At 36.3% G+C, this 25,372-nt stretch overlaps 1 protein-coding gene across 1 annotated transcript in view; it reads right to left on the reverse strand.

The window, feature by feature from the left end:
- The window catches only part of LOC148107621 (A disintegrin and metallopeptidase domain 3-like), a 119,557-nt gene that overhangs the window by 70,662 nt on the left and 23,523 nt on the right, over positions 1 to 25,372 (reverse strand). Inside the window, exons 5-7 of the mRNA XM_087856327.1 lie at positions 17,197 to 17,273; positions 16,549 to 16,726; positions 8,104 to 8,169 (exon numbers count right to left, since the gene is read on the reverse strand). Of these exons, the coding sequence (XP_087712453.1) occupies positions 8,104 to 8,169; positions 16,549 to 16,726; positions 17,197 to 17,273 (321 nt within the window). The remainder of the gene's footprint in view (positions 1 to 8,103; positions 8,170 to 16,548; positions 16,727 to 17,196; positions 17,274 to 25,372) is intronic.

The following is a 25,372-nucleotide window of genomic DNA, read 5'->3' on the forward strand; positions in this document are numbered from 1 at the left end:
AAGGAACAGAAGTCATAATATTTTCTCTAAAAATTTCTAATTATGTGTATGTACACATTTCTGAGTGTTAGCAAAAAACATAAAAAGTGGCAAATTTTATCTTCAGTACTCTTCAGCAAGTCTGCCAAAACTACTAACAGAAAATAAAATGTAATGGATAAGGTTTTCTGATTTGGACAAAAGAGATGCTATTCTCTTAGGTCCTTACAGACTTCCTATACTTTGTTATTTCTCTGTAGGTAACCCTTCCCAATAAACTATATTATATATTTACACGATGCAGCATGGGTGATATGAATGAAGGTGATCCTTTGCAAAACTGAACACATGAAAAGCAAGACAAAAGAATATAAATATACGACTATGGAAATAAACCCATATATGTCAATAATCACAAATTATCAACAGACCAAATACTAGGTAAAGGGCAGAAACTTTTTTAAAAAATCCACTATACACAAATTAAATTAAAAACTTCTAAATTATGAGTACATAGAGATATTGAGTCAAGCATGAAAATATATACCAGGAAAATAATAGACAAAAAGCATATGTTATATGATCATTACATTAATATGAAAAAGGCTTAAAATCAAAAAGTGCACATAATAATTATCACAGTGCATTAATAAAATATTCAATTATCAAGAAAGATGGAAGTATTCTAAACTTGACTATAACTAATAGCAGAGCAACAAAATGTATAAAACAAAATTTAACAAAATTGTAAGTAGAAATTGACTGTCATAGTGAGGGCTTTTTACATAGGTCTCTTAATCTTTAATAGATCAAGCAGACAAGTTAAGAATAAATTCAAGAGTTTTCAAATTAAATAAAACTTTAGATATAGTATGTACATATAAAAGCTTATATAAAATGAGACAACTTTTTTCAAATATCCATGGAGGTTTTATATAAATTGACATATTAGGCCATAAAACAGTTTTTTGACTATAAAACATAGGTGTCACTTAGATCACATTGTCCAACCACAATGAAATTCAGATATAGTAATACTTAGTGTTATTTGATAAAAAATACTTACAGTAATACTTGATAAAAAGTATTTTAATGATGTGATTTTTACTTACATGGATAACTCTATAAAAGCTCCATGATACAATTTACAACTTGCTTTCAAATAGAGAACACACATGATAATAGGATTAATGTTAAACAGTAAATCTAAGAAAAGAGAATATAGGTGTTCTTTCCTTATTCTTATTCTTACAACTTTCATGAAAGTTAGAAAAATTTCCAAATAAGACGTTTAAAAAATGAAGATAAAGAGTGCCTGGATGGCTCAGTCAGTTAGGCACTCTGCCTTCAGCTCAGGTCATGATCTCAGGATCCTGGGATCAAGCTCCTCATTGGGCTTCCCTGATCAGTGGAGAGTCTGCTTCTCCCTCTCCCTCTGCCTGTCCCCCTGGTTGTGCGTTCTCTCTCTCAAATGAACAAAATCTTTTAAAAAATGAAAATAAAATGAAGATAATCTCATATGAACAAAAGCTGAAGAGATTTCATCAACAAGCTAAACAAAAATATCAGAAACACAGACCTACAAGAAGGAATGAAGAATTTGGGAAATGTTAAAATGGGGGGGGGGCCGAATGAAATGCTTTTTTCCTTTCCTTAATTTCTTTAAACAATTGAATATCTTAAAATAATTCATCTTGTGGTTTATAACATATGAAGAAGTAAAAATATATCACACTAACATCGTGAAGGAGTTCTATAGAACTTTACTGTTGTAAGGCTCTTGCATTGTATGTGAAGTGGTATAACATTAATTCTAGACTGTAACAGGTTAGGAATGTTCATTGGAAACCCTAGAGAAGCCACTGGGGTAAGAGGTAGGGGATAAAGGGGCATAGCAGAAAAAAACAATATAGCAGATAAAAACAAATGCTGAAAATGACCCACTAATCCAAGGGTAACAAAGGAGGAACAGAGGAGTAAATCACAGGTGGCACAAATAGAACACTAATAGGACAGCAGCACTTAACCTGCATCCATTGTTACCAGTAATTTTGGTGTACACACTTCAACTGAATGTTCTAAGGAAAGACAGAGTTTATCTGACTGAATTTCAGAGAAAAAAAAGCCTATTAATATTTGTTTACAGAACCACACTTTAAAATTGAAGACAGATAAACTAAACATAAGAGAAGAAATACTAATCATGGCAAATTTTAAGGAACTCTTGGAGTTTTTTGTCATTGTTTTGGGTTTCTTTGTTTTGTTTTCTTTTGTTTCACATGATGTCATTTGCATTGAAAATGCCTTCTGTTGTTATTGGAATGGTTAAGAAGGTATCCAGCTAAGTGAGGAGAGGAAGATAAGCTGTCTAGATTTAATGTTAGCAAGCTCATGGGAGTGGCTGTGGCAAAGCATAATTCCACTACTTGTGATCTCAGTTTTAGGTCAAATAGTATTATTCCTCCTGTAACAACAAAAGTCGAAATCTAAATGCTCCCGGGGTCAGTTAAGATGGCAGAGTAGTAGGAGGACCCTATGTTTGCCTCATTCCTGGAACACAGCTGAATAAATATTGGATTACTCTGAACACCCAAGAAATGGATCTGAGGACTGACAGAACAAACGGCACAACTGGAGGGAGAGAAGAGGTCACATCATGGAGAGTCGGAGGTGTGGAGACATGATTTTGGGGAGAAAAGAATCACGGGTGCTGCAGAGGGAAGGGAGCCCTGACTGTGGAGAGAGGAAAGAGAGAGAAAGATGGACAGACAAACAGGCAGAGAGAGAGTGGGAGAGAGAGGTCCACAGGGGATTACAGAAGGAAAACTCTTCCCCAAAGTCATGGACTGGGAAAAGAAGAGAGGCTGATTATGCTAAGTGTTTACAACCAACAGAGTTCAAAGACTGGAGTTTTATAGCTCTGTGCTGTGGGTCCTGTGGAGCCCAGTGGGTGCTGCAGTGCTCCTGTGGAGAAGGAGGTTAGATGCCAAGAGCTGATGCTGCAATCTGAAGATCCCCAGGGATACACTGGGAGAGACGTTCCCCCTTTTTGGAGTGTATCTGGGAGGGGCCTTTGCCTGTCAGAGACAAAGAGCTGATGGGTGCCATTGTGCTCCCCCCTGCCCCTTAAGCATGGCGCACAGACATGGCCAAGGGTGGCTAACCTGGACTCAGGCTTTTTGCTGTGTGTTACTCTAAACTCCCAGTTCCTATGCATTGGTGTGACTGCCCCTTTGGGACAAACTGGCACAAGACCCAGCCTAACAAGGCTCTCTCCCAGAGGACCAGTACAGGTCTGTACCACAACAAGTTCCAGAGGTTTGGAATTTTGAAACTTATCCAGTGTGTCTGAGATAAAACACAGGTGCACTGCACTGCCTGGCAGGCAGATAACCCAGACACAGACAGGGAGAAGGCAGGGATCTGAGGGATGCCTCTGACACACAAGAGAAGACTTTGCTCCTCTGTGAAGGCTTCCTGGATGGCAGTGGGTGAGAATTCACCTCTCTGGAGACAAGGGAGAGGGTCAGCACCACTTTTTTCCCATACCCATCAGCGGAGATTGACTTCAGTGAGCAGCATAGCCCCATCAACAATGGACGCCTGAGCCGATTACAACAAGGCATGCCTGCTTATATTCTGCAGGTGCTTCTTAACTAGGGCAAGTGTGCCTGACAGCAGAGGTCCCCTACCCCAGAAGACGAGCAAAAACCTCAATTTGCACCAAGTCTTCTGATCATAGTGCTGTAAAGATTCAGCTCTAGTGGAAATATTGTCAGGCCTCTTTTAACAGGAACACCAGAGCACACCCAGTTAGAACTGGTCATATTCTGGACAAGGTCCAAACACTCCCCACTGTAGGCAAGGAGAAACTGCAGAGGACTGACATGAGGAAAAGACAGCCAAAATATAGCAGCAGAGTGACACAGCATATACTAGAGATACTTCCTGAAGCACCAGGCCAGGAACAGTATATGACCTCTTCTTAACAAAACCATTACTCCCAAAAGCAGGATATATAACAGGCTTTCCTAACCCAGAGAAAAAGACAGACACCTAGACAAAATACCAAGATTTCTTTCATCCCAAAAGAAAAAAACAAGAAAAGGCCATGGGATCTAATCAAAACAGATATAAGTAATATGCCTGGCCCAGAACTTAAAGCAACAATCATAAGGATATTAGTTGGGCTTGAGGAAAGCATAGAAGACACCAGGGAGTACCTTTCCACAAAGATAAAAGACTTAAAAACAAGTCAGGCTGAAACAAAAAGTGCTATAACCTAAATGCAAAACCAACTGGATGTAATGACCACAAGGATGGAGAAAGCAGAAGAATGAAGAAGTGATACAGAAGCTAGAATAATGGAAAATAATGACACTGAAAAGAAGAGGGAAAGAAAAATATTGGATCATGAATGTGGACTTAGGGAACTCAGCGACTCCATAAAATGTAATAGCATTCATATCATACACGTACGAGAAGAAGAAGAGAGGGGAAAGGACAGAATGTTTATTTGAAGAAATAATAGCTAAACTTCCCTAATCTGGGGAAGGAAACAGAGATCCAAATCCAAGAGGCACAAAGAACTCCCATCAAAATCAACAAAAGCAGGCCAACACCAAGATGTACTGTAGTAAAATTTATAAAATATAGAGGTAGGGAAAAAATCCTAAAAACAGCAAGGAAAAAGACATCCCTAACTTGCAAGGGAAGACCAGTAAGGCTAGCAGCAGATCTTGCCACACAAACTTGGCAAGCCAGCAGACAGTGGCATGATATATTCAATGTGATGAATGGGGAAAATATGCAGCAAAGACTACTCTATCCAGTAAGGTTATCATTCCGAATAGAAGAAGAGATAAAGAGTTTCCTAGACAACCAAAAACTAAAGGAGTTCATGACCATGAAACCAGCCCTACAAGAAATATTAAAGGAGACTCTAAGAGTGGGAGGAAAAGACCAAAAGTGACAAAGACTAGAAAGGAACAGAGAAAATCTCCAGAAACAATGACTTAAAAGGTAATACAATGGCATTAAATTCCTATCAATAATCACTCTGAATGTAAATGGAATAAATGCTCCAATCAAAAGACATAGAGTGTCAGAATGGATTAAAAAACAAGACACATCTCTGTGATGCCTACAGGAGACTCATTTTAAACCTAAAGAAACCTGCAGATCAAAAGTGAGGGGATGGAGAAAGTATCCTGAAAGGATCAAGGGGTAAAAAAGTCCTTAATCTACATGGGAAGACAGATCAGGTTCACAGCACATTTGTCCACAGAAATCTGGCAGGCCAGATGCATAGGGCAGGATATATTCAATGTGCTGAATGGGAAAAATATGCAGCCAAGAATACTTTATTCAGCAAGGCTGTCATTCAGAATAGGAGAGATAAAGAGTTCCCGAGACACATAAAAACTAAAGGAGTTCATAACCACTTAACTAGCCCGGCAAGAAATACTAAGGGGGACTTTTTGAGTGGGGGAAAAAAGACCAAAAGCAGCAAAGACTAGAAAGGAACACAGATAGAGCTAGTAAATTAGCTAGTAAATTAGATTAAATGATTTTAAATATATTAATTGGACACGATGTGAACTTCAAAATTAAATTGAAATAATATATTTCATTCATATGTGGGAAAACATTATAAAATAACTTATAAAATAGCATATATAAAACAAAGGCATATGAATATACACATGTATACATAAAAAAACAGGACAGTTCTGCATATAATTTTTCACCTGATTATAAAACTATGTGTGTTTTTCTTTATTATTTTTTGTCTGTCTATTCTTTACTGTTACTGATTTTTTTAATTACTTAAAGATCTAAATATTTCCTTTTATTTTTAAAAATATTTCCTTTTATGAACAAAATCATGACATTATTATTAATCATTGACACAGTTTATGCAAAAATATCAGTGATAAAGAACAAATCTGATTAACTTGCTACTCATATGACTTTGCTCAAACTGACCGTATAAACAAGAATTTCCATAATTAAATGGACTTTCCAATGAATAAATCTCATTTTTGAAATACAGAACTTACACTAGAGAACCCAAGCAATTATACAGCATAAAATCATCACATAAAAGATAATATTTAACAACAAGGATCTCTAATTGAGTAATAAAATAGCTTGTTTTAAAATGGAAATCCATCCCAATCAAAATACCAATGACATTTTTCAAAGATCTGGAACAAACAGCCCTTAAATTTTGTGGAACCAGAAAAGGCCCTGAATCGCCAAGGAATTGTGAAAAAGGAAAAACAAAGCTGGGAGCATCAATTGCCGGATATCAAGCTATACTACAAAGCTGTGATCACAAAGACAGCATGGTACTGGCACAAAAACAGACACATAGACCAATGGAACAGAATAGAGAACCCAGAAATGGACCCTTGGCTCTTTGGCAACTAATCTTTGACAAAGCAAGAAAAAACATCCAGTGGAAAAAAGACAGTCTCTTCAATAAATGGTGCTGGGAAAATTGGACAGCTACATGCAAAAGAATGAAACTTGACCACTCTTTCACACCATACACAAAGATAAACTCCAAATGGATGAGAGACCTCGATGTGAGACACGAATCCATCAAAATCCTAGAGGAGAACATAGGCTGTAACCTCTTTGACATCGGCCACAGCAACTTTTTTCATGACACATCTGCAAAGGCAAGAGTAACAAAAGAAAAAATGAACTTGTGGGACTTCATCAAGATCAAAAGCTTCTGCACAGCCAAGGAAACAGTCAAAAAAACTAAGAGGCAGCCCACGGAATGGGAGAAGATATTTGCAAATGACACTACAGATAAAAGACTGGTATCCAAGATCTACAAAGAACTTCTCAAACTCAATACAAAAGAAACAAATAAACAAATCAAAAAATGGGCAGAAGATATGAACAGACACTTTTTCAATGAAGACATACAAATGGCTAACAGACACTTGAAAAAATGTTCAAAATCATTAGCCATCAGGGAAATTCAAATCAAAACCACTTTGAGATACCACCTTACACCAGTTAGAATGGCGAAAATTGACAAGGCAGGAAACAACAAATGTTGGAGAGGATGTGGAGAAAGGGGATCCCTTTTACACTGCTGGTGGGAATGCAAGTTGGTACAGTCACTTTGGAAAACAGTGTGGAGGTCCCTCAAAAAGTTAAAAATTGAGCTACTGTATGATCCAGCAATTGCACTACTGGGTATTTGCCCCAAAGATACAGACGTAGTGAAGAGAAGGGCCATATGCACCCCAATGTTCATAGCAGCATTGTCCACAGTAGCTAAATCGTGGAAGGAGCCAAGATGCCTTTCAACAGATGACTAGTTTAAGAAGATGTGGTCCATATATACAATGGAATATTACTCAGCCATCAGAAAGAACAATTACCAGACATTTGTAGCAACATGGGCAGGACTGGAGGATACTATGCTAAGTGAAATAAGTCAAGCAGAGAAAGACAATTATCACATGGTTTCACCCATTTATGGAACATAAGAAATAGGAAGATTGGTAGGAGAAGGAAGGGAAGGATGAAGGGGGGGTAAACAGAAGGGGGAATGAACCATTAGAGACTGTGGACTCTGGGAAACAAACTAAGGGCTTTGGGGGGGGATTGGGATAGGCTGGTGATGGGTATTAAGGAGGGCACATATTGCATGGTGCACTGGGTGTTATATGCAAGTAATGAATCATGGAACATTGCATTAAGAACTGGGGATGTACTGTATGGTGACTAATATAACAAAATAAAAATTATTAAAAAGTAAATAAATAAATTAAAAAAATAAAATTGAAATCCATTTAAAGGAAAGAGTTCACCATGATATGGAGTGGATTCAGAAATATCTATAGCTAGTTGGAATCCAAAAGATTATAGCGTAGTAGAAATTGCATACATACAGAGTTAAACATTATTGCAAGGATTCTCTTGGTCCCTGTATGTCAATGTAAAAGCAACTCATAACATTTTTTTATGTCTTGCTATCCTGAAATACATATTGTGAACAGAGGGAAATATCTATATTACAAACAAGGCAAGTTTTTTCATATTCTCTTTGAACTTTAACACAAAGATATGATGGCATATATCAATAATACATACCAAGGCTTTATCCATAACAATTTGTATTTTCAGAACTCTTTTCAATAGTGCAACATCTGACTTTTCCTGTGAAACAGAGGACATGAGTGAAATAAAACATTTTTTAAATTCTTAAATTGTTTGTAATTGTCATGAACATTATGTACGTGTGTGTATATATACATATATATACACACACATATATATATACATACCCAAAGAAAGGTATACATAAAAAAAAAAAAGGTTCATCAAGATATAGATAATAAGAAAATAAGAGAATCAATGCCCACTGAATAAATAAGCAGATTCCAAATACAAATTTTAGGAACAAATCAGAAGATTTTACCTATATTCCTGATATAGAATCCTCAAAAAGTTACTGGAGGGAGAACCCACGTTTCCTTCCTCTCAAAACCTTCTTCTGGAATCATATAGTGTGTACTCTTTTATACCTGACTTTCTTCACTCACATTCCCCCATGTTGTTGTGGTTATTAGTAATTCATTAGTTTTTATTGCTAAGTAGTGTGCCATTCTAGAAATACCAGATTTTGTTCCTACATTCACCTGTCAATGATGTGAAAGGTGGAATAAAATGGGGTCACTTACGTCAAGGGGTTTTAAAATGGAACTGGGAGGCCATTAAGTAAAGTAGGCCATTTAAAAATCCTCATGGATAGAACCAGGAACTTCTGAACTGGGCCCAACCTTAAATATTCCTAGGACTCTGCACAAACTTACCTGCAACTTGTATAGTAACAAATTTTTGTTTCGTGACAGCCTTAGGAATCAATTATGTTTAACTTAATTTACTTGTCTGCCAACAACAATCAAAATCTTTGTTAACAACATATGCAAGCATCCCCTTTTGTCTTTAAAAGAAAACCCTCACTTTTGTTCCCTAGGGGGACACAATTGGGTTGCTATGAAATCTGTGCTCAATGAATTGTAATTCTGAGACACCAATAAATGCTTTTGTTTTATTTCAGCTTTTTTCTGTCAACAACAATATTCTGCATTATTTGGACATCTTAGCTCTCATAAACAAAGCTGCTATGAATACCCATGTACAGAACTTTGTGCATTACATTCATTGTTCTTGAGAAATATTTAGAATCCCTGAGTCGTATGATAATTGTGGGTGTGTAAAGTAATACAAAAGTACCAGATGGCTTTCTAAAGTAGTTTGATTATTCTGCATTGTCACCAAGAATTAATGAGTGCCAACAGTCCTGCATTTTTGCCTATACTTGGTTTGTCTTTTCCATCATTTCCATTCTTGTTGGTCGGTGCTGATATCTTACTGAGATTTTAATTTGCATCTCCCTGATGATTAATGTGGAACAGGTTTTCACATGCTTATGGCTCATTGTTTTGGTTTCTCCTAAGTTCCCTACTAGAACTTTTATATTTAGATTTGACATTTAAGTCTACGCTCTAATTCAATTTTGTGAATAAGGGTCAAGATTCATTTTATTCCCTACAGATGTCCAGTCTTCCAACAACATTTCTTGAAGAGATTATTCTTTGGCCTTTTAAAGTCCCTCGCACCTTTGTGGAAAATCAATCCGCCAATATCATGTGGGTCCCCTTCTGATCTATTCTGTTCCACCGATCTACATGTCTATACTTACACCAATAACACAGTATATATCTCTACAGCAGAGGTCAGCAAACAATGATCCAAGGTATGGCCACCTGTTTGTAAGAAATCTTTTACTGGAACAAAGCCACGCCTAGTTGTTTATGTATTGTTGATGCTGCTTTCATGCTACAAAGGTAGAGGTAGTAGTTGCAACAGATCATATACCTCACAAGCCTAAAATATATACTATCTGGCCCTTTAAAGAAAAGTAATGTAAGTCCTCCATTTGTTCTCTTAAAAACTGTTTGACTATTCTAAGATCTTTACATTTCCTTATGAATTTGAGAAACAATATCTATGAAAATGTTTCTTGGAATTATCAAAATTGGGATTACACGGAACCTACAGATCAACTGGGGAAAATGAACATCTTAACCATGTCAATATCTCTGTTTCCTGTGACTTTGCAAGACACTCATAGTCCTGATAGCATTGGAAGAGTTTCTTTCTGATCTACACACAGAATTAGATCACTAAAAGCATAAGGTTATTTTTTTCCTTTAAAAAATGTACGCCAAAAAAAAAATAATAAAAAAAATAAAATAAATAAAAAATGTATGCCATTGGGGTGCCTGGGTGGCACAGCGGTTAAGCATCTGCCTTCGGCTCAGGGCGTGATCCCGGCGTTATGGGATCGAGCCCCACATCAGGCTCCTCCGCTATGAGCCTGCTTCTTCCTCTCTCACTCCCCCTGCTTGTGTTCCCTCTCTCGTTGGCTGTCTCTATCTCTGTCAAATAAATAAATAAAATCTTTAAAAAAAAATGTATGCCATTTATTATTATTCTTTTTCCTATTGTACTATCCAGAAACTCTAGTAAAACCCTGACTGGAAATAGTGAAGGCAGACACTTTGACTTATTCCTAATTTAGGGTCTGTTTTAGTCGGTTCAGGTTATAACAAATATACCATAGACTAGGTGGCTTAAACAACAAACACATTTCTCACAGTTCTGGGCACAAAATCGAGGCATCAGCAGATGTGGTGTTTGGTGAGTGCAATCTTCCTAGTTTGCAAATGGCCATCTTCCTTTCTTATGCTCACAGGACAAAGCAGAGAAAGAGAGAGAGAGAGATCCCTATCTCTTTCTTTTTTTTTAAATAAAAGCATTAATCCCATCAGGAGGGCCATATGCTCACAAATGACCTAATTTAACTCTAATTATTTTTCAAAGGTCTCCTTGTGCCATCCTACTGGGGGTTAGAGTTTTAACATACGAATTTGGGGAACACAGCATGTGGTCCATAACAGGGCCAAAACATTCAGTCACTTAGATTCATTATGTTAGCTATAGATACTTATAGATGTTCATTAGATCAAAGAAGTTTCCTAATCCTAGATTTTATCACAAATAGGTATCAAATTTTGCTAAATGAAATTTCTGGAATTACTGATCAGATCTTATGGCTTTCTACATTAACATGTTAAATTGTTTTATTTAATTCCTCTTTTCTTATACTGATTTAAGTAATAATGCCTCAAAGTCCCATAGTCAGAATTCTTGAAAAAGCAAGAATATTTTTATACCATAATGGCAACTGGACTGGGTTAAAAAAAAAAAAGTTAGGATATTGTATACCCCCCAAAGAAGCCATTCTCTACATCCACTAGACATTCTTGACTATCTTATAAGCACTTCATTTTGGCAAAGGCTAAAGCCAGTCTGAATTTTTCCACCTTTGAGGTTGACTTTCTTTGATGCCAAGATTCCTATAGAATTATTCATTATTTCTGAAGTCCAGCATATTAACCACACTATCTTAGTGTTCCTAGTTTTTATCAGGGTTTCTTGAGAAAATTTTCAAATTCAGGACTCTTTTATTCAATAAAGATTTATTCTTTAATAACCTGGAATATTTGGGGTGCTATTTTACTCATGAATGGCAATTTCAAACATCTTGAATTTCTCTTATCAGTCTCTCACACTCCATTAGTTAGGATTCCCCAGAAAAATAGAACATTTATTATAATTTGTTACAACTAGATTTATTAAAAGGAATTGGCTCACATAATTATAGAGGCTGGCAAGTCCAAAATCTACAGAATGGGCCAGTAGGCTGGAAACCTGGAGAGAGCTTATGCTACATTTCCAGTCTGAAGGTAGTTGGCTGGACAATTCTGTGGGAAGTTCCAACCTTTTGTCATATTTAGGACATCAACTCATTGGATGAAGTCCATCCACATTATGGAGGACATTTCTGCTATATTCAAAGTCCACTGATTTAGATGTTAATCTTATTTAAAGACACCCTTGCAGAAATACCCATAAAACCTGACCAACTATCTGAGCGATATGCCCCAGCCAAACTGACAAAAAATTTCCCATCACACATTCTTAGGTTTTTCTCTGCCATCATTTTTATATAATTGCTTTCTACTCTTGAATCTATGATATCACATATTGGGGTTTACCACAGTGTCTATTCTGTTATTCATTAGTCTTTTTATCAATAGCTTTCATTTTTAAAATAGCTTTATTTTTCTCCTACATTTATCTCCTGAGCTCTTCCAAGGATCTTTTAAACAGATCATTAGACTGCTACAGAACATATCTCTGGGGTCAGATTACCTGGATTTGAGTTTTAATGCTACACCTTAACAGAGAATTTCCCAGGATATTTTATTTATTTATTTATTTATTTAAAATTTTTTATCCATTCATTTGACAGAGAGAGAGAGAGGGAGCACAAATCAGGAGGAGCAGCAGGCAGAGGGAGAATGAGCAGCAGCCTCCCACCAAGCAGGGAGCCCAATGTGGTGCTTGATCCCAGGACCTTGGGATCATGATCTGAGCCAAGGGCAGACACCTCACCGACTGAATGACCCAGGCGCCCCAGGATAATAATTTAAACTCCTTAAATCTCTTTCCAAATCTGGAAAGGGGACAACCATACTAACTTTTAGAATTGTTTGAAAAATTGGAAATATGGATATATGTAAACCTCTTAGAACAATATGTAGCTCCTGTGAGGCACTACATGAATATACAAGTTTTTTTATTCCCTTTGGATTTTGTGTTTTTCTATCTTACATTTTATATTTATATTTCTTATAATCCATGTTTATTCATTTCCAAGTATTATTATTTTAGAATACACGTAGATTTTCAAGTCAAACCATTCTTGAACAATGGGTGGGGATTAGTGACTTTTATTAGACTTTTGTTTTATTATAAGAAATGGTCAATTATCTAAAAATAAGTCTGTTCCCTTCTCCAAGAGAAAAGATGTCAGTGAGACACCTATCTAGGCTCAGCTGTATTGAGGTGGGGATGCACACACACTTTTCCCCTTACTCTGACTAAATTCAAATAATCTAGTAGGGGACTCTTGCAGTCCCCGAGTCAGAGCTAGGAAGGGAGTCAACCAGGAGAGTTTCATCCACTTTGGTATTTTCATGAGCAAGACATAAACCTGTTAAGCCACTGACAGCTGGAATTGTTTGCTTCAATATCTGGTGGAAGTTGACCTAATAGTGATTGTCATAAAAAATACAGATTGAGGACAGCTGTTTGCACAGTTCTTCCATCTTTTCATTTGGTTGAAAGTTCACGATATTTGGCAGCTATTGTTTGTGAATTTGGTTGTGACTCCTCTGGCTACTATCTTCAATCAGGATGTGAGTAGAGTCTGTTTTTTTCTGTTTGTTGTTTGTTTTATTTGGGAGCAAGAACATTTCACATTAGGTGGAAAAGAAATTTTAAAAATTAATTAAAAAATCTCAGTTATGTAGCTCTGGCTTCGTACAGAATTACAGACTGGAATTACTTTGCCTCACTTTAAGTAATTGTGGTATTGCCTTTCAACTTCCACTATTGCTGCTGGGAAATTTCATGCTATTCTGCATCTTGACCATATATAAGAAACCAGATTTTTAAAATATCAGTTCAGAAACTCACCTTAAATAATTCTGAGAATTTTTCTTGGATTATTTTGTGATTCATTCAATTCAATTCCCTGTTTATTCATACTGGGATCTCCTATTGTATTACCCAAATTCTTATTTTAACTTAACTTTCTTATCTCTCAGATTTTCCTATCATTTGTCATTGTACTTTACTTTTTGTGCGATTTCTGGAATTTCTTTTTTTTCTTTTTTATTATCATACTTTTAAATGTCTAAGAACTACTACTTATCTGCTGAGTGTTATTTTTTAAATAGCACTCCATTCTTAAACTTGTGGATGAAATATTTTCTCTTACTCCTTGGAGGATATTGCCATTTTGTTTTCTTTGCCCTCTGTATTCTTTGGTACCTCACACTTTAAAAATTGGATTTTTTCATGTCTCTATCTTCCATATTAAATTGTTTCATCCTATGTCTAGTGCGCCTTCATATTAACAATCAAACATTTAACAACTTATTCCAACATCTCTATGGCCACATATGTTTATGGACTATTGTCTTCAGAGAAAGAAATGTGTCTGGGTTGTAGGTAGGGAAAACACTGTCAACATGAATAGTTTTTATTCTTTTGGCTGGTTTAATTCCTTCCTGAAGAGGGGTCTTTCAATACACTTCCTAGAATGTGTAAGTCTGGTTCCCAGTATCCAACGTGCCAAGTGTAAATTAAACACACTAGTTTCAGTATGGTATTCCTCTTCTATTGGGAAATACAATAGAACATCTGTGACTGGCGTCCCCATTTCATAGACTCCCCAAGGAAAAACAGGCTTCAATGATCTGTCAGTCTACAACAGAAACAATTCGTTAGGACAGAAAAATAAGATTGCTAAATACACAACTTATTTCAACTAATTATCTTAAGTCCACCTTTAAAATCACTTCCTATTGCAATTCAAGAAACATCTGAATAGTACTGCAGTACATGTCAAGTTTCCCAGAGCCTATTCCAATTACTGTTTCAGGATTTCTTTTCCTTTAGTGCCTGGGGTTCTTGGCTGCACCACTTCAAAGAATGAAGAGGTAGACCAGATGAAGAGTGATGGGCAGCAAAGCAAAGTTTATTGAGCAATAGTACAATGCTCCCAAAGAGGGAGGGGACCCGAGAGGGTTGCCATTTTGGTGTTCAAATCGAGGGTTTTTTATAAGCTCTTTTGCAGAACTATTTTAGGTAACCAGAGTGTGGGTCCCCTGCAGATTGACTGCTAAGGCATGCCAATCAGGGTTTCGATCATGCCCCTATCTACGTATCAGGTTAATGTTTATGTGCTGATGAACTTTGGGGGCTGACATCTGAAGACTCACGTCTTAACTGCCTCAGCTCATGACAGTGACAAATGTTTTATGGTCAGGGGCGCCTGGGTGGCACAGCGGTTAAGCGTCTGCCTTCAGCTCAGGGCGTGATCCCTGCGTTATGGGATCGAGCCCCACATCAGGCTCCTCTGCTATGAGCCTGCTTCTTCCTCTCCCACTCCCCCTGCTTGTGTTCCCTCTCTCGCTGGCTGTCTCTATCTCTGTCGAATAAATAAATTAAGAAAATCTTTTTAAAAAATGTTTTATGGTCAATTGTTGCATCTCAGGATGTTTTGCCAAAGTCATTTTTACAGAAGTGCAAAATGGGATGCTATTGCAGTCTTATCTAAGGTATAAAATAGGATGTTAGTCCAGTTTTGTCTTGGCTGTCCTGGATCCCTGTTTTCTTGTTGGGGACCCTGGCCCTGACTACTTAATGTCCAACTAACTCCTACCATTACCAGGTCAGGATTCTGCTTTTTAGGGGCTAAATCAGCTATTTGATATTTAATGTCCATTGTTATTTCTCCTCTCCTGTTCTGTTTGTGTTTGTATGTTTATGCCATTTTACAAATCCCTTTTCATTTAGTGAGTTTTTAAAAAGGGACAAGAGTGATAAATGCATGTGTTTAATATGCTTTTAGTAGATAAGCCCTTTACAATATTTTGTTTGGTTTCTGTTCTATTTTTCAACTCTGAATTATAATGAAGGTGTTCACCTTGTTTATAAGTTTGTGTTTACTTTCATGAATGTAAGAATATGCCTAAAATATGTCTTTACATTATTTTTTCTGTTCTTTTAAAAAATCTGATATATTGAAGATACTCATTCTCTTTATTCATGCTCGTAAAAGCCCTTGTCATGTGAAACATGCTTAACTAAACTTAGAGAGCTAAGCCTATCAAATTCAGGATGAAAAGCAATTTTCAAATTATTTCATAAAATAAAATTCACAAACATATATCAATACTGACTTATCCCCATTCCTGCAATGATATCCCTGGTTTTTTCTTTGGTTCTGAAACTTTTGTTTCTATTTTACTTCATTACTTCATTTTGTTTTGTACCCAACCTTCCATAATGACTTCCAATTCCTTTGATCCACTACATTAGAAAATATGGTAAGCAAATAATAACAGCTATTTTTACTGGTCACTTTATTTGCTTACATACTATGTTAAGTAATTTCCATTTATAAACGTATTTAATCTTTGAAATAACTGTATGAGTTAGGTATTATTTTTATTATTTTTTTAGAAGTAAAAAAATTTTCACACAGAAAAGTTATGTTACTCGCCGAAGTTTTAGCCACAAGTACTTGTGTAACATTAGTAGAATGTTAATTGAAAAACAGTGCAAATACGTATATATGCATCAACATACTTGCAATTAGGAAAATGAGAGAATTTTGATTTCTTAATTGTGTGTGTATATCTATTACATTTTCTTACATCATATGACTAAACATAAAATTATATTTAAAATAAATATCTTGGAACAGAAGATTTTAATATAATTTTAATATAATATCACTTAAATTTGTTTTCCAAAAATAACAATTCCAAAGTGAATAAACTGATCAAAGATAGCATAAGTGAAGACAACATAGAAGTGGTTACTTACTTCCGATTTCACAAGAATCCTGTAGGACTGATCTACCAGTTGGGGCATAGGATAATTTTCTTGTACAGGGGAAAAATCAATTTTATTATTCTTTATTTGATAAAGCATATGCTCATATGCAGCTGCAGATTCCAATGGCTCAATGCCATAACTGACGTTCTGCAACAGCAATAATCCCCTAGGTATTTAAACACATAAAAAAGAAATAAAAAGATAATTAACATAGGCTACCCATTGAGAAATGTAAATCAATCTTAAATTTAAAAAATTTATAAAAATTTAACAGTAGTCTTTGTGGCCTAATATCTAAGAACCATCTCTTCTCCCTTGGGTAAACTTTCAAACACAATTTTACAGCTTCTTCTCTCTATTATTACATTTACAAGTCATTGTGGTGCTAGTGTGGCTAAGACATGGAACACTCTTCATACCAATGGAAGCTTTTCCTGCATAAGTTTTGTGACTGCCAGCCTGGGATAGAGACAAAGAGAATAGGAAGAATGATAAGATGAGGAGGAGGAAAGGAAAGTATATGAGAAGAAACACAATCTATTTTCTTTGTCTTCACTCTATCTTTCAAGATGTTTCTAAAACGTAATGGGTCACATAACATTTCCAATCACGTACATCTCTGGAATATGCCATTACCTGAGTCCAGTACAGGTGCTAAGTGTCACAACTGATTTTGGAACCTCTGCGGCATATCCTTGATAAAAGCATTGGCGCTAAACAGGAGTATACAAAGATACATTCATGAATGATCTGGGTTTTTTTACTTTTTTATTTAAATTCCAGTTAGTTCAGCACACAGTGAAATATTAGCTTCAGGTGCACAACACAGTCATTCAACACTTCCATACAACACCCAGTACTCATCACATCAAGTGCATGAATGATTTGTAAATAAAGTTTTTGGTTTATCCTTACTTCCTAGATATCAGTAAACATTTAGACTTAGCCATTACCATAATATTGTCTACAAGATATCTCATTATCTCCAATCTCTTCCTCTTAAATATTTTTGCCTAAAAATAGTTATGACTCCTATCCTTCCCCAAACAATTCTTGCTTTAATTCTAAATATTTGACAAACAAGTTTCTTATCTGCATCTTTTCTCTCTCAGCCACATTTCTTTAATGTATATTTATAACTACTAACTTCATGTAATTCACGCCATTCATTTGACTTCAAATGTGAACTTTTCACTTGTTTTTTTTTAAGTTACCCAAAAGTATATTAACTGGAATGTCTTCATTTTTTTTCTTTTTAATATCTCACTAAGTAAGTCATCCTTAGTTCCAGCTCTCCTCCCCATGGACTTTCACAGTATTAATCTTCCCAGGCACTCCCCTAATAATCTTTTTCAGTGAATATTCCCTTCTCTTCCCTTCAAAGTCTAGTGATATCTGCAGTCAGTCCTGTTCCTTTGCTAATGCTGTGTTATGAAAACTTTAGTATCATCACATTTGTTCATATAGATTTGTTTCTATGTTATTATTATATGTTATTAGCTGTGATACATATTATTTCCATCAGTTCCAGATATGAACTTTCCTCACTGAAGGGGGACTAGCAAAAATAGAGTGAGAGACACACTGACATCCGGTGGCTGGAGTACAGCCAGAAGAAATGCTGTCCATCCCATTGATCCTTCATCATCAGACCCCACCAAGCAGTACAAGGTGGCCCAGGTAAGTACCTCTTACCACCACAGGCTGCAATAGCAGAAGTCCAGCAGAGCCAGAAGAACAAACCTCAACAGAATAACATTGAAAGCTATAAGAAAGCTAAATGGTCATTGGAACAACACACCACACTAAATCTAAACTTAAACTGGGTGACTGCTTCAAAAACAGATTTAAACGTCAAGGATACAAGTGAAAATCACCCACTATACCAAGAACTAAAAAAGAAATCACAACAAAAATGAGAAAAGACAACCAACTGATGCCAGTATTGAGATAAGCCACATGTTGGAACTATCAAGGATTTTAAAGTAGCCATGGAAAATTGCTTCAGTGAACAATTACAAATTACCTTGACACAAATGACAGAATAGAAATAAAAGCCAGAACAAAAAAAGACATACACATAAAATAAACGTCTGGATGGGCTCAAAAGTAGACTGGAGGTGACAAGGCATGGAATCAGTTAACTTGAGGACAGATCGGTAGAATTTACCAAGTATGTAAGACAGAGAAAAATGAGCTAAGAAAGTGCATAGAGCCTCAATAACCTGTGGAACAATACCAGATCTAAAATACATATCAGAATCCAAGAACGAAAACAGAAAGAATGTGGAGTTGAAAAGCACTCAAAGAAACAAAGGCTGAGGGGTGCCTGGGTGCCTCATCAGCTAAGCATCTGCCTTCTGCTCAGGTCATGATCTCGGGGTCCTGGGATCAGGCTCAGCAAGCGGGGCATCTGCTTCTCCCTCTCCCACTGCCACTCCCCCACCCTCACCCCACCCCCAGCTCATGCGCGCTGTCCCTCTCTCTCAAATAAATAAACAAAATCTTAAAAAAGGAAAAAGAAATAAAGGCTGATTTTCTGGTCAGGAAGAGTGGAGTAAGAAGCCCCGGGCCTTCCATCATGGAACAAATACACCAATTCAGCAACAATTCATGGACAAATTCCCTTTACGATTGATCAGAGATTAGTTGAAAGGCACACCCTAGGAGAAAGCAAAATCAAACTCACCAAAGCCAATATGAAGATTTGGTATACCTTTCACCAGGGTCACACGCAGAGCACTGCCATATGATCCCAAAGAGACTCTCTGGCTCCCAGCTTGACCAGAGAAGGAAAGCGGTTTGTTCACAGGTCAAGTGCCCCAATTGTTCTGAGGGGGCAACCCAGAGAACTAGTATCCATATCGCCAGTCTTAGGAGTCCTGATAAGCTCAGCACAGTCTTAACCACCCAGGCAAAATAGAGGTAGTGACTCGGGCTAGTACAAAACATTGATTTGTAACCCCCGCAACTCAGCACAGAGAGTGAATGAAAAAGCCTAGCTTTCTGCTTCTCACTGGAAAAGGAAAAAGTTGATCCACACATGTAGTGCCTCCACTTCACCAAAACTGCCCATGGAATTAGCATCTGTCCCATGAATCTTGGAGCACTGATAGATCTGGCAGAATCTAGTTGCCTGCAAGAGACCAAGGCATCAGCTTGGGACAGTACATACTATTGATCCTCCCTCCTGTCTAACACAGAGAGAGCAGGACAAAAACACAGGTGCCTCCTCCTCCCTAAAGAGATAAAAAGTTAGTAGAGGCCCCCACAATCAATGGCAAGGCTGATCTGGGGAATCTACTTCTGCACAAGGCCAGTTGGTGAAGACTGGGAGAATTGACTGCTTTGACTATGAGCCAACAACAAAACAATGAATCAAGTAAAATGAAGAATCAGGAAAAGATGTTTTAAACAAAGGAACAAGATAAATCTCCAGAAATTGAACCTATTGAACTTAAATGATTTACTGTACAGAGAATTAAAAATAACTCTGATATTCAAACTTGCAACTATAAGATGGTAAGTAATGGGGATGTAATGCACAGCACAGTGACTACAGTTAATAATACTGCATTGCATATTTAAAGTTGCTAAGGGACTATATCTTAAAATTCAGTAACTGTATGGTGAGAGATGTTAACTAGACTAACGGTGGTGATCATTTCACAGTATATACAAATATTGAATTGTGTTGAACATCTGAAATGAATATAATGTTAATGTCAATTATACCTCAGTAAAAAAAGAACTCTCATAAAGATACTCACTGAGGTCAAGAAAACAATGCACAAACTAAGTGAGAATTTAAAAAAGAGATAGAAAAATTCACTGGAAAATTTCAACAGCAGATGAGAATAAGCATAAGAAAAAATAACTGAACTCAAAGACAAGTCTGAGGAGCAAAAATAAGAGACTGAAAAAGTGAAAAAAAAGGTTAAAAGACTTGGAACACTACCAGGAAGGACACTATCTACATTATGGAAGTCTCAGAAGGAAAAGAGGGAGAAAGAAAAGAATAATTATATGACATAATAGAGGTGTTAGCTAACACTAATGTGGTAATCATATTGTAACATATGAATGCATCAAATCAACACACTGCACACCTTAACGTTATACAATATTATAGTTGCATATACTCAATTAAAAAACAGAAAGCTTGTTCAAATAAATAATGGCTAAAACATCCCAAACCTATAGAAAGAAATGGATATCTATTTCCAAGAAGCTCAAAACACCAAATAAAATGGTGCTAAAGAAATCCACACTCAGATATAACCTAATCAAATTGTTCAAAGTCAAATGTAAATAAAGAATTTTGACAGCATCAGGGGAAAGTCATTTCTCATATATAATGGAACAGCCTTATGAGTTTCCATGGATTTTTCAGCGGAGACCTGGCAAGCCAGAAGGAAGTGAGATGATATATTCAAAGTGCTGACTGAGGGGGAAAAAGTCAACCAAAAATATAATGCCCTGCAAAACTAAATAAATGAAGAGACTGGTTTCTACTTATACATGTGAGGAACTTATATGTATATGGAAGTTACCACTCCATGCTAACTATAGGTAAAAAGATTAACAGACTGAAAAATCAACATTTCTTACATCTGGGAGAGAGGTGAGGACACAGAGCAAACCATAGACCCCAAGAGTGGGGAGGTAGACAGGGGAACACAGGGAGCTACAGCTTACTGAAGCAGAAGTAGTAAAAAGTGCTGCTGGAATAGTGCTCAGGTATTTAATCCTCACAGTAATTGATGAAATGCTAGACAATCAGTGTGGACAACTCTGAGAAGTAAAAATTCCAGAGAACTCTAATGAGGTCCCCACAGTGTAGTGACATTTACATCCAGAAGCTTGACCAACATGCCTTAGTAAATATCAGAGAAAAATCCCTTATGCTTTCAATAAGGGGATGAGAAAAGGGACCATTTTGAAATACATCAGAGCATTCTGTTCTTAGCAAGGCCTGATTTCAGTGGAACCATTTAACTAAAGATGAATTTGCTGGGAAATTATCAAAGCCTAACTGACATGGGGAAGGGAAATACCCAACTCCAGCCCACTCAGGCCATTCTGTCCCACCCAAAGGGGAAGGGGAAAAAAACTGAGAAAGACTTCTGTTGTGAACAGTCCAGAGGCACAGGCCAAGCAAAAAACTGAGGCTTAATCACATGAATGCAGAACACTTCCTCTCTCCCCATACCTCAACACACTACATAATAGCAGTTCCCTTTACCTGGTGCATCATTTCCAGCTATCCAAAAAAATGCCAAAAGCAAAAACTCAGTTTGAAAAAACAGAGCAAGCATCAGAATGAGACATGGCAGGAATGTTGGAATTATCAGATTGAGAATTTAAAACAACCATTAATTATTGTTATGCTAAGGGCTCTACTGGATAAATTAGACACCATGCAAGAATGGATGAGCAATGTAATCATAGAGATAGATATCCGGAGAAAGAATCCAAAATAAATACTAGAGTTTAAAAAAAAAAAAACTGTAACAGAAATGCAGAGTGCCTTTGATGGTCTGGTAGATGGAAGTGGCTGAGAAAAGAATCTCTGAACTTGAGGATATATCAACAGAAACTTCAAAATCTAAAAAGCAAGAAAACAAAGACAGAATAAAACGGAAGAATATATTCACAGACTATGGGACAACTTCAAACGTTGTAACATACACATGATGGGAATATCAGAAAGAGAAGAAAGAAAAAGGGAAAGGAACATAAGAAATATCTGAAGCAATAATAACTGACAACTTCCCCAAATTAATGTCAGACACCAAATCACAGATCCAGAAAGCTCAGAGAACACAGAACAGAATGTATTTAACACACACACACACACACACACACACACACACACACACACACACACCTTGGCATATCATTTTCAAATTATAGGAAATCAGAGATAAAAAAAAAAATCCTAAGAAAAGTCAGAGGGAAAAAAAGCCTCGCCTACAGAGGAACAACAGTAAGAATCACATATTTTCTTTTCATAAATCATGCATACAAGTAGGGACTGGAGTGAAATATTTAAAGCATGGGGGGGACCCCACAAACCTAGAATTCTATACCCTGCAAAATTATCCTTCAAAAAGGGAAGAAGTAAAGATTTTATGAGACAAAAATTGAGGGAATTTATTGCTAGTAGATATGTTTACAAGAAAAACAGAAAAAAATTCTATATAGAAAAGGAAAATGATATAGGTCAGAATCCTGAATTTTCATAAAGGCAGACTACTGAAGAAGGAATATGACAATAAAATAAAAACTTTTATTTTTCTTATATTTTATATCTTATATAAATATATATCTTATATATCTTTTCTTATATCTTTTGTTTTTCTTCACCTACAGACTACCTCATCCAAAAATAGCAGAATACACATTCTTCTCAAGTCCATATGAAACATTCACCAAGACAGACATTCTGACCCATAAAAAATACCTTAAAATACTTCAAAGAATAGAAATCATACAATGTCTGCTCTCAGACCACAGTGGAATTAAACTATAAATCAATAAGAAGAAGATAGCTTGAAAATCCCAAACACATGAGATTAAAGACATTCTTATAAAGGACACATAGATCAAAAAGAAATCTCAAAAGAAGTTTTAAAATTTTTGTAACTAAATGGAAATAAAGCACGGCTTTTCAAATTGTGTGAGATGCGGCAAAAATAGTGCTTAGGAGGAGGTTTATAGTGCATTCAATGCATATATTAAAAAAGAAGAAACACCTAAAATCAACAATCTAAGTTTCCACCTTACATAACTAAAAAAAAAAAAAAGAAAAAAAAGAAAATTAAATACAAAGTGAACTGAAGAAATCATAAGAATTAGAGTAGGTCACCCATCCTAGTACTAACCAGGACTGACCCTGCTTAGCTTCCGAGATCAGATGAGATTGGGCGCGTTCAGGGTGGTATCAAAAAATGGTCAGAAGTTATGAACAGACACTTTTCCAATGAAGACATACAAATGGCTAACAGACACATGAAAAAATGTTCAAAATCATTAGCCATCAGAGGAATTCAAATCAAAACCACACTGAGATACCACCTTATGCCAGTTAGAATGGCAAAAATTGACAAGGCAGGAAACAACAAATGTTGGAGTAGACGTGGAAAAAGGGGATCCCTCTTACATTGTTGGTGGGAATGCAAGTTGGTACAGCCACTGGAAAACAGTGTGGACGTCCCATAAAAAGTTAAAAATTGAGCTACCCTATGATCCAGCAATTGGACTACTGGGTATTTACCCAAAGATACAGATGTAATGAAGAGAAGGGCTATATGCACCCCAATGTTCATAGCAGCATTGTCCACAATAACTAAATTGTGGAAGGAGCCAAGATGCTCTTCAACAGATGACTGGATTAAGAAAATGTGGTCCATATATACAATGGACCATCAAAAAGAACGATTTCACAACATTTGCAGAAACATGGACGGGACTGTAGGTGATAATGTTAAGTGAAATAAGTCAAGCAGAGAAAGACAATTATCATATGGCTTTACTCATTTTTGGAACATAAGAAGTAGGAAGATCGGTAGGAGAAGAAAGGGGGTAAACAGAAGGGGGAATGAACCATGAGAGACTATGGACTCTGGGAAACAAACTGAGGGCTTCAGAGGGGAGGGTGGTGGGGGAATGGGATAGGCCGGTGATGGGTATTAAGGAGGGCACGTATTGCATGGTGCTCTGGGTGTTATACGCAAGTAATGAATCATGGAACTTTACATCAAAAACTGGGGATGTACTGTATGGTGACTACCATAACATAATAAAAAATTATTATAAAAAAATAATTAGAGTAGAAACCTTTGACACTGGAAATAGGAAATCAAAAGAGAAAATGAATGAAACCAAAAGCTGACTCTTTGAAAATATCCATAAAATCAACATGCCTTTAGCCAGACAAACTAAGTAAAAATGAAAGAACAATAATTACTAATATCAGAGTTAAAAGGTGGCATAAGTACAGATCCCATAAATATTAAAAAGACAATAAAAGAATATGATGAACAACTCCACACCCACAAATTTGAAAATGTAGATGAAATGGACCAATTCTTTTAAGGACACAATTTGTCAACCCTCACACAAGATGAAATATACAATCTGGGGGTGCCTGGGTGGGTCAGTCAGTTACACATCTGCCTTCAGCTCAGGTCGTGATCCCAGGGTCCTGGGATCAAGTTCCACATCAGGCTCTCTGCTCAGCGAGGAGTCTGCTTCTCCCTCTCTCTTTCTCTCAAATAAATAAATAAATAAATAAATAAATAAATAAATAAATAAATAAAATCTTTTTAAAAAAAGGGAAACATGCAATCTGAATGGGTCTATATTAGAGAAATCAAATAAAAAATTAACAATCTTCCAAAACAAACAACAGAAGGACAAGATGGGTTCACTGTTGAATTCTTCCAAACATTTAAGGAAGAAATTATACCAATTCTTCACACGCTCTTTCAGAGTATAGAAGCGGTCTATAATTCTAACTCATTCTAACACATTATCTGGGAACAGTATTACCCTAATACTAAAACCAACAAAATATTAAAAGAAAACTTCAGACCAATATCTCTCATGAATATATATGCACAAATCCTCAACAAAATTACCACATCAAATCCAAAAATGAATAAAAAGAATTATAAACCACAACCAACTTGGATTTATCTCAAGTATGCAAAGCTGGTTCAACATTTCAAAAATGAAGTAATATAAGCAGTCACAGCAACAGGTTAAAAAAGAAAAATCAGTAAAATCCGTAATGTTTTAGGAAGCA

Source organism: Ursus americanus, chromosome 27 (assembly GCF_024610735.1).
Source record: "Ursus americanus isolate L20-20 chromosome 27, mUrsAme1.1.p, whole genome shotgun sequence".
Classification (NCBI taxonomy): domain Eukaryota; kingdom Metazoa; phylum Chordata; class Mammalia; order Carnivora; family Ursidae; genus Ursus; species Ursus americanus.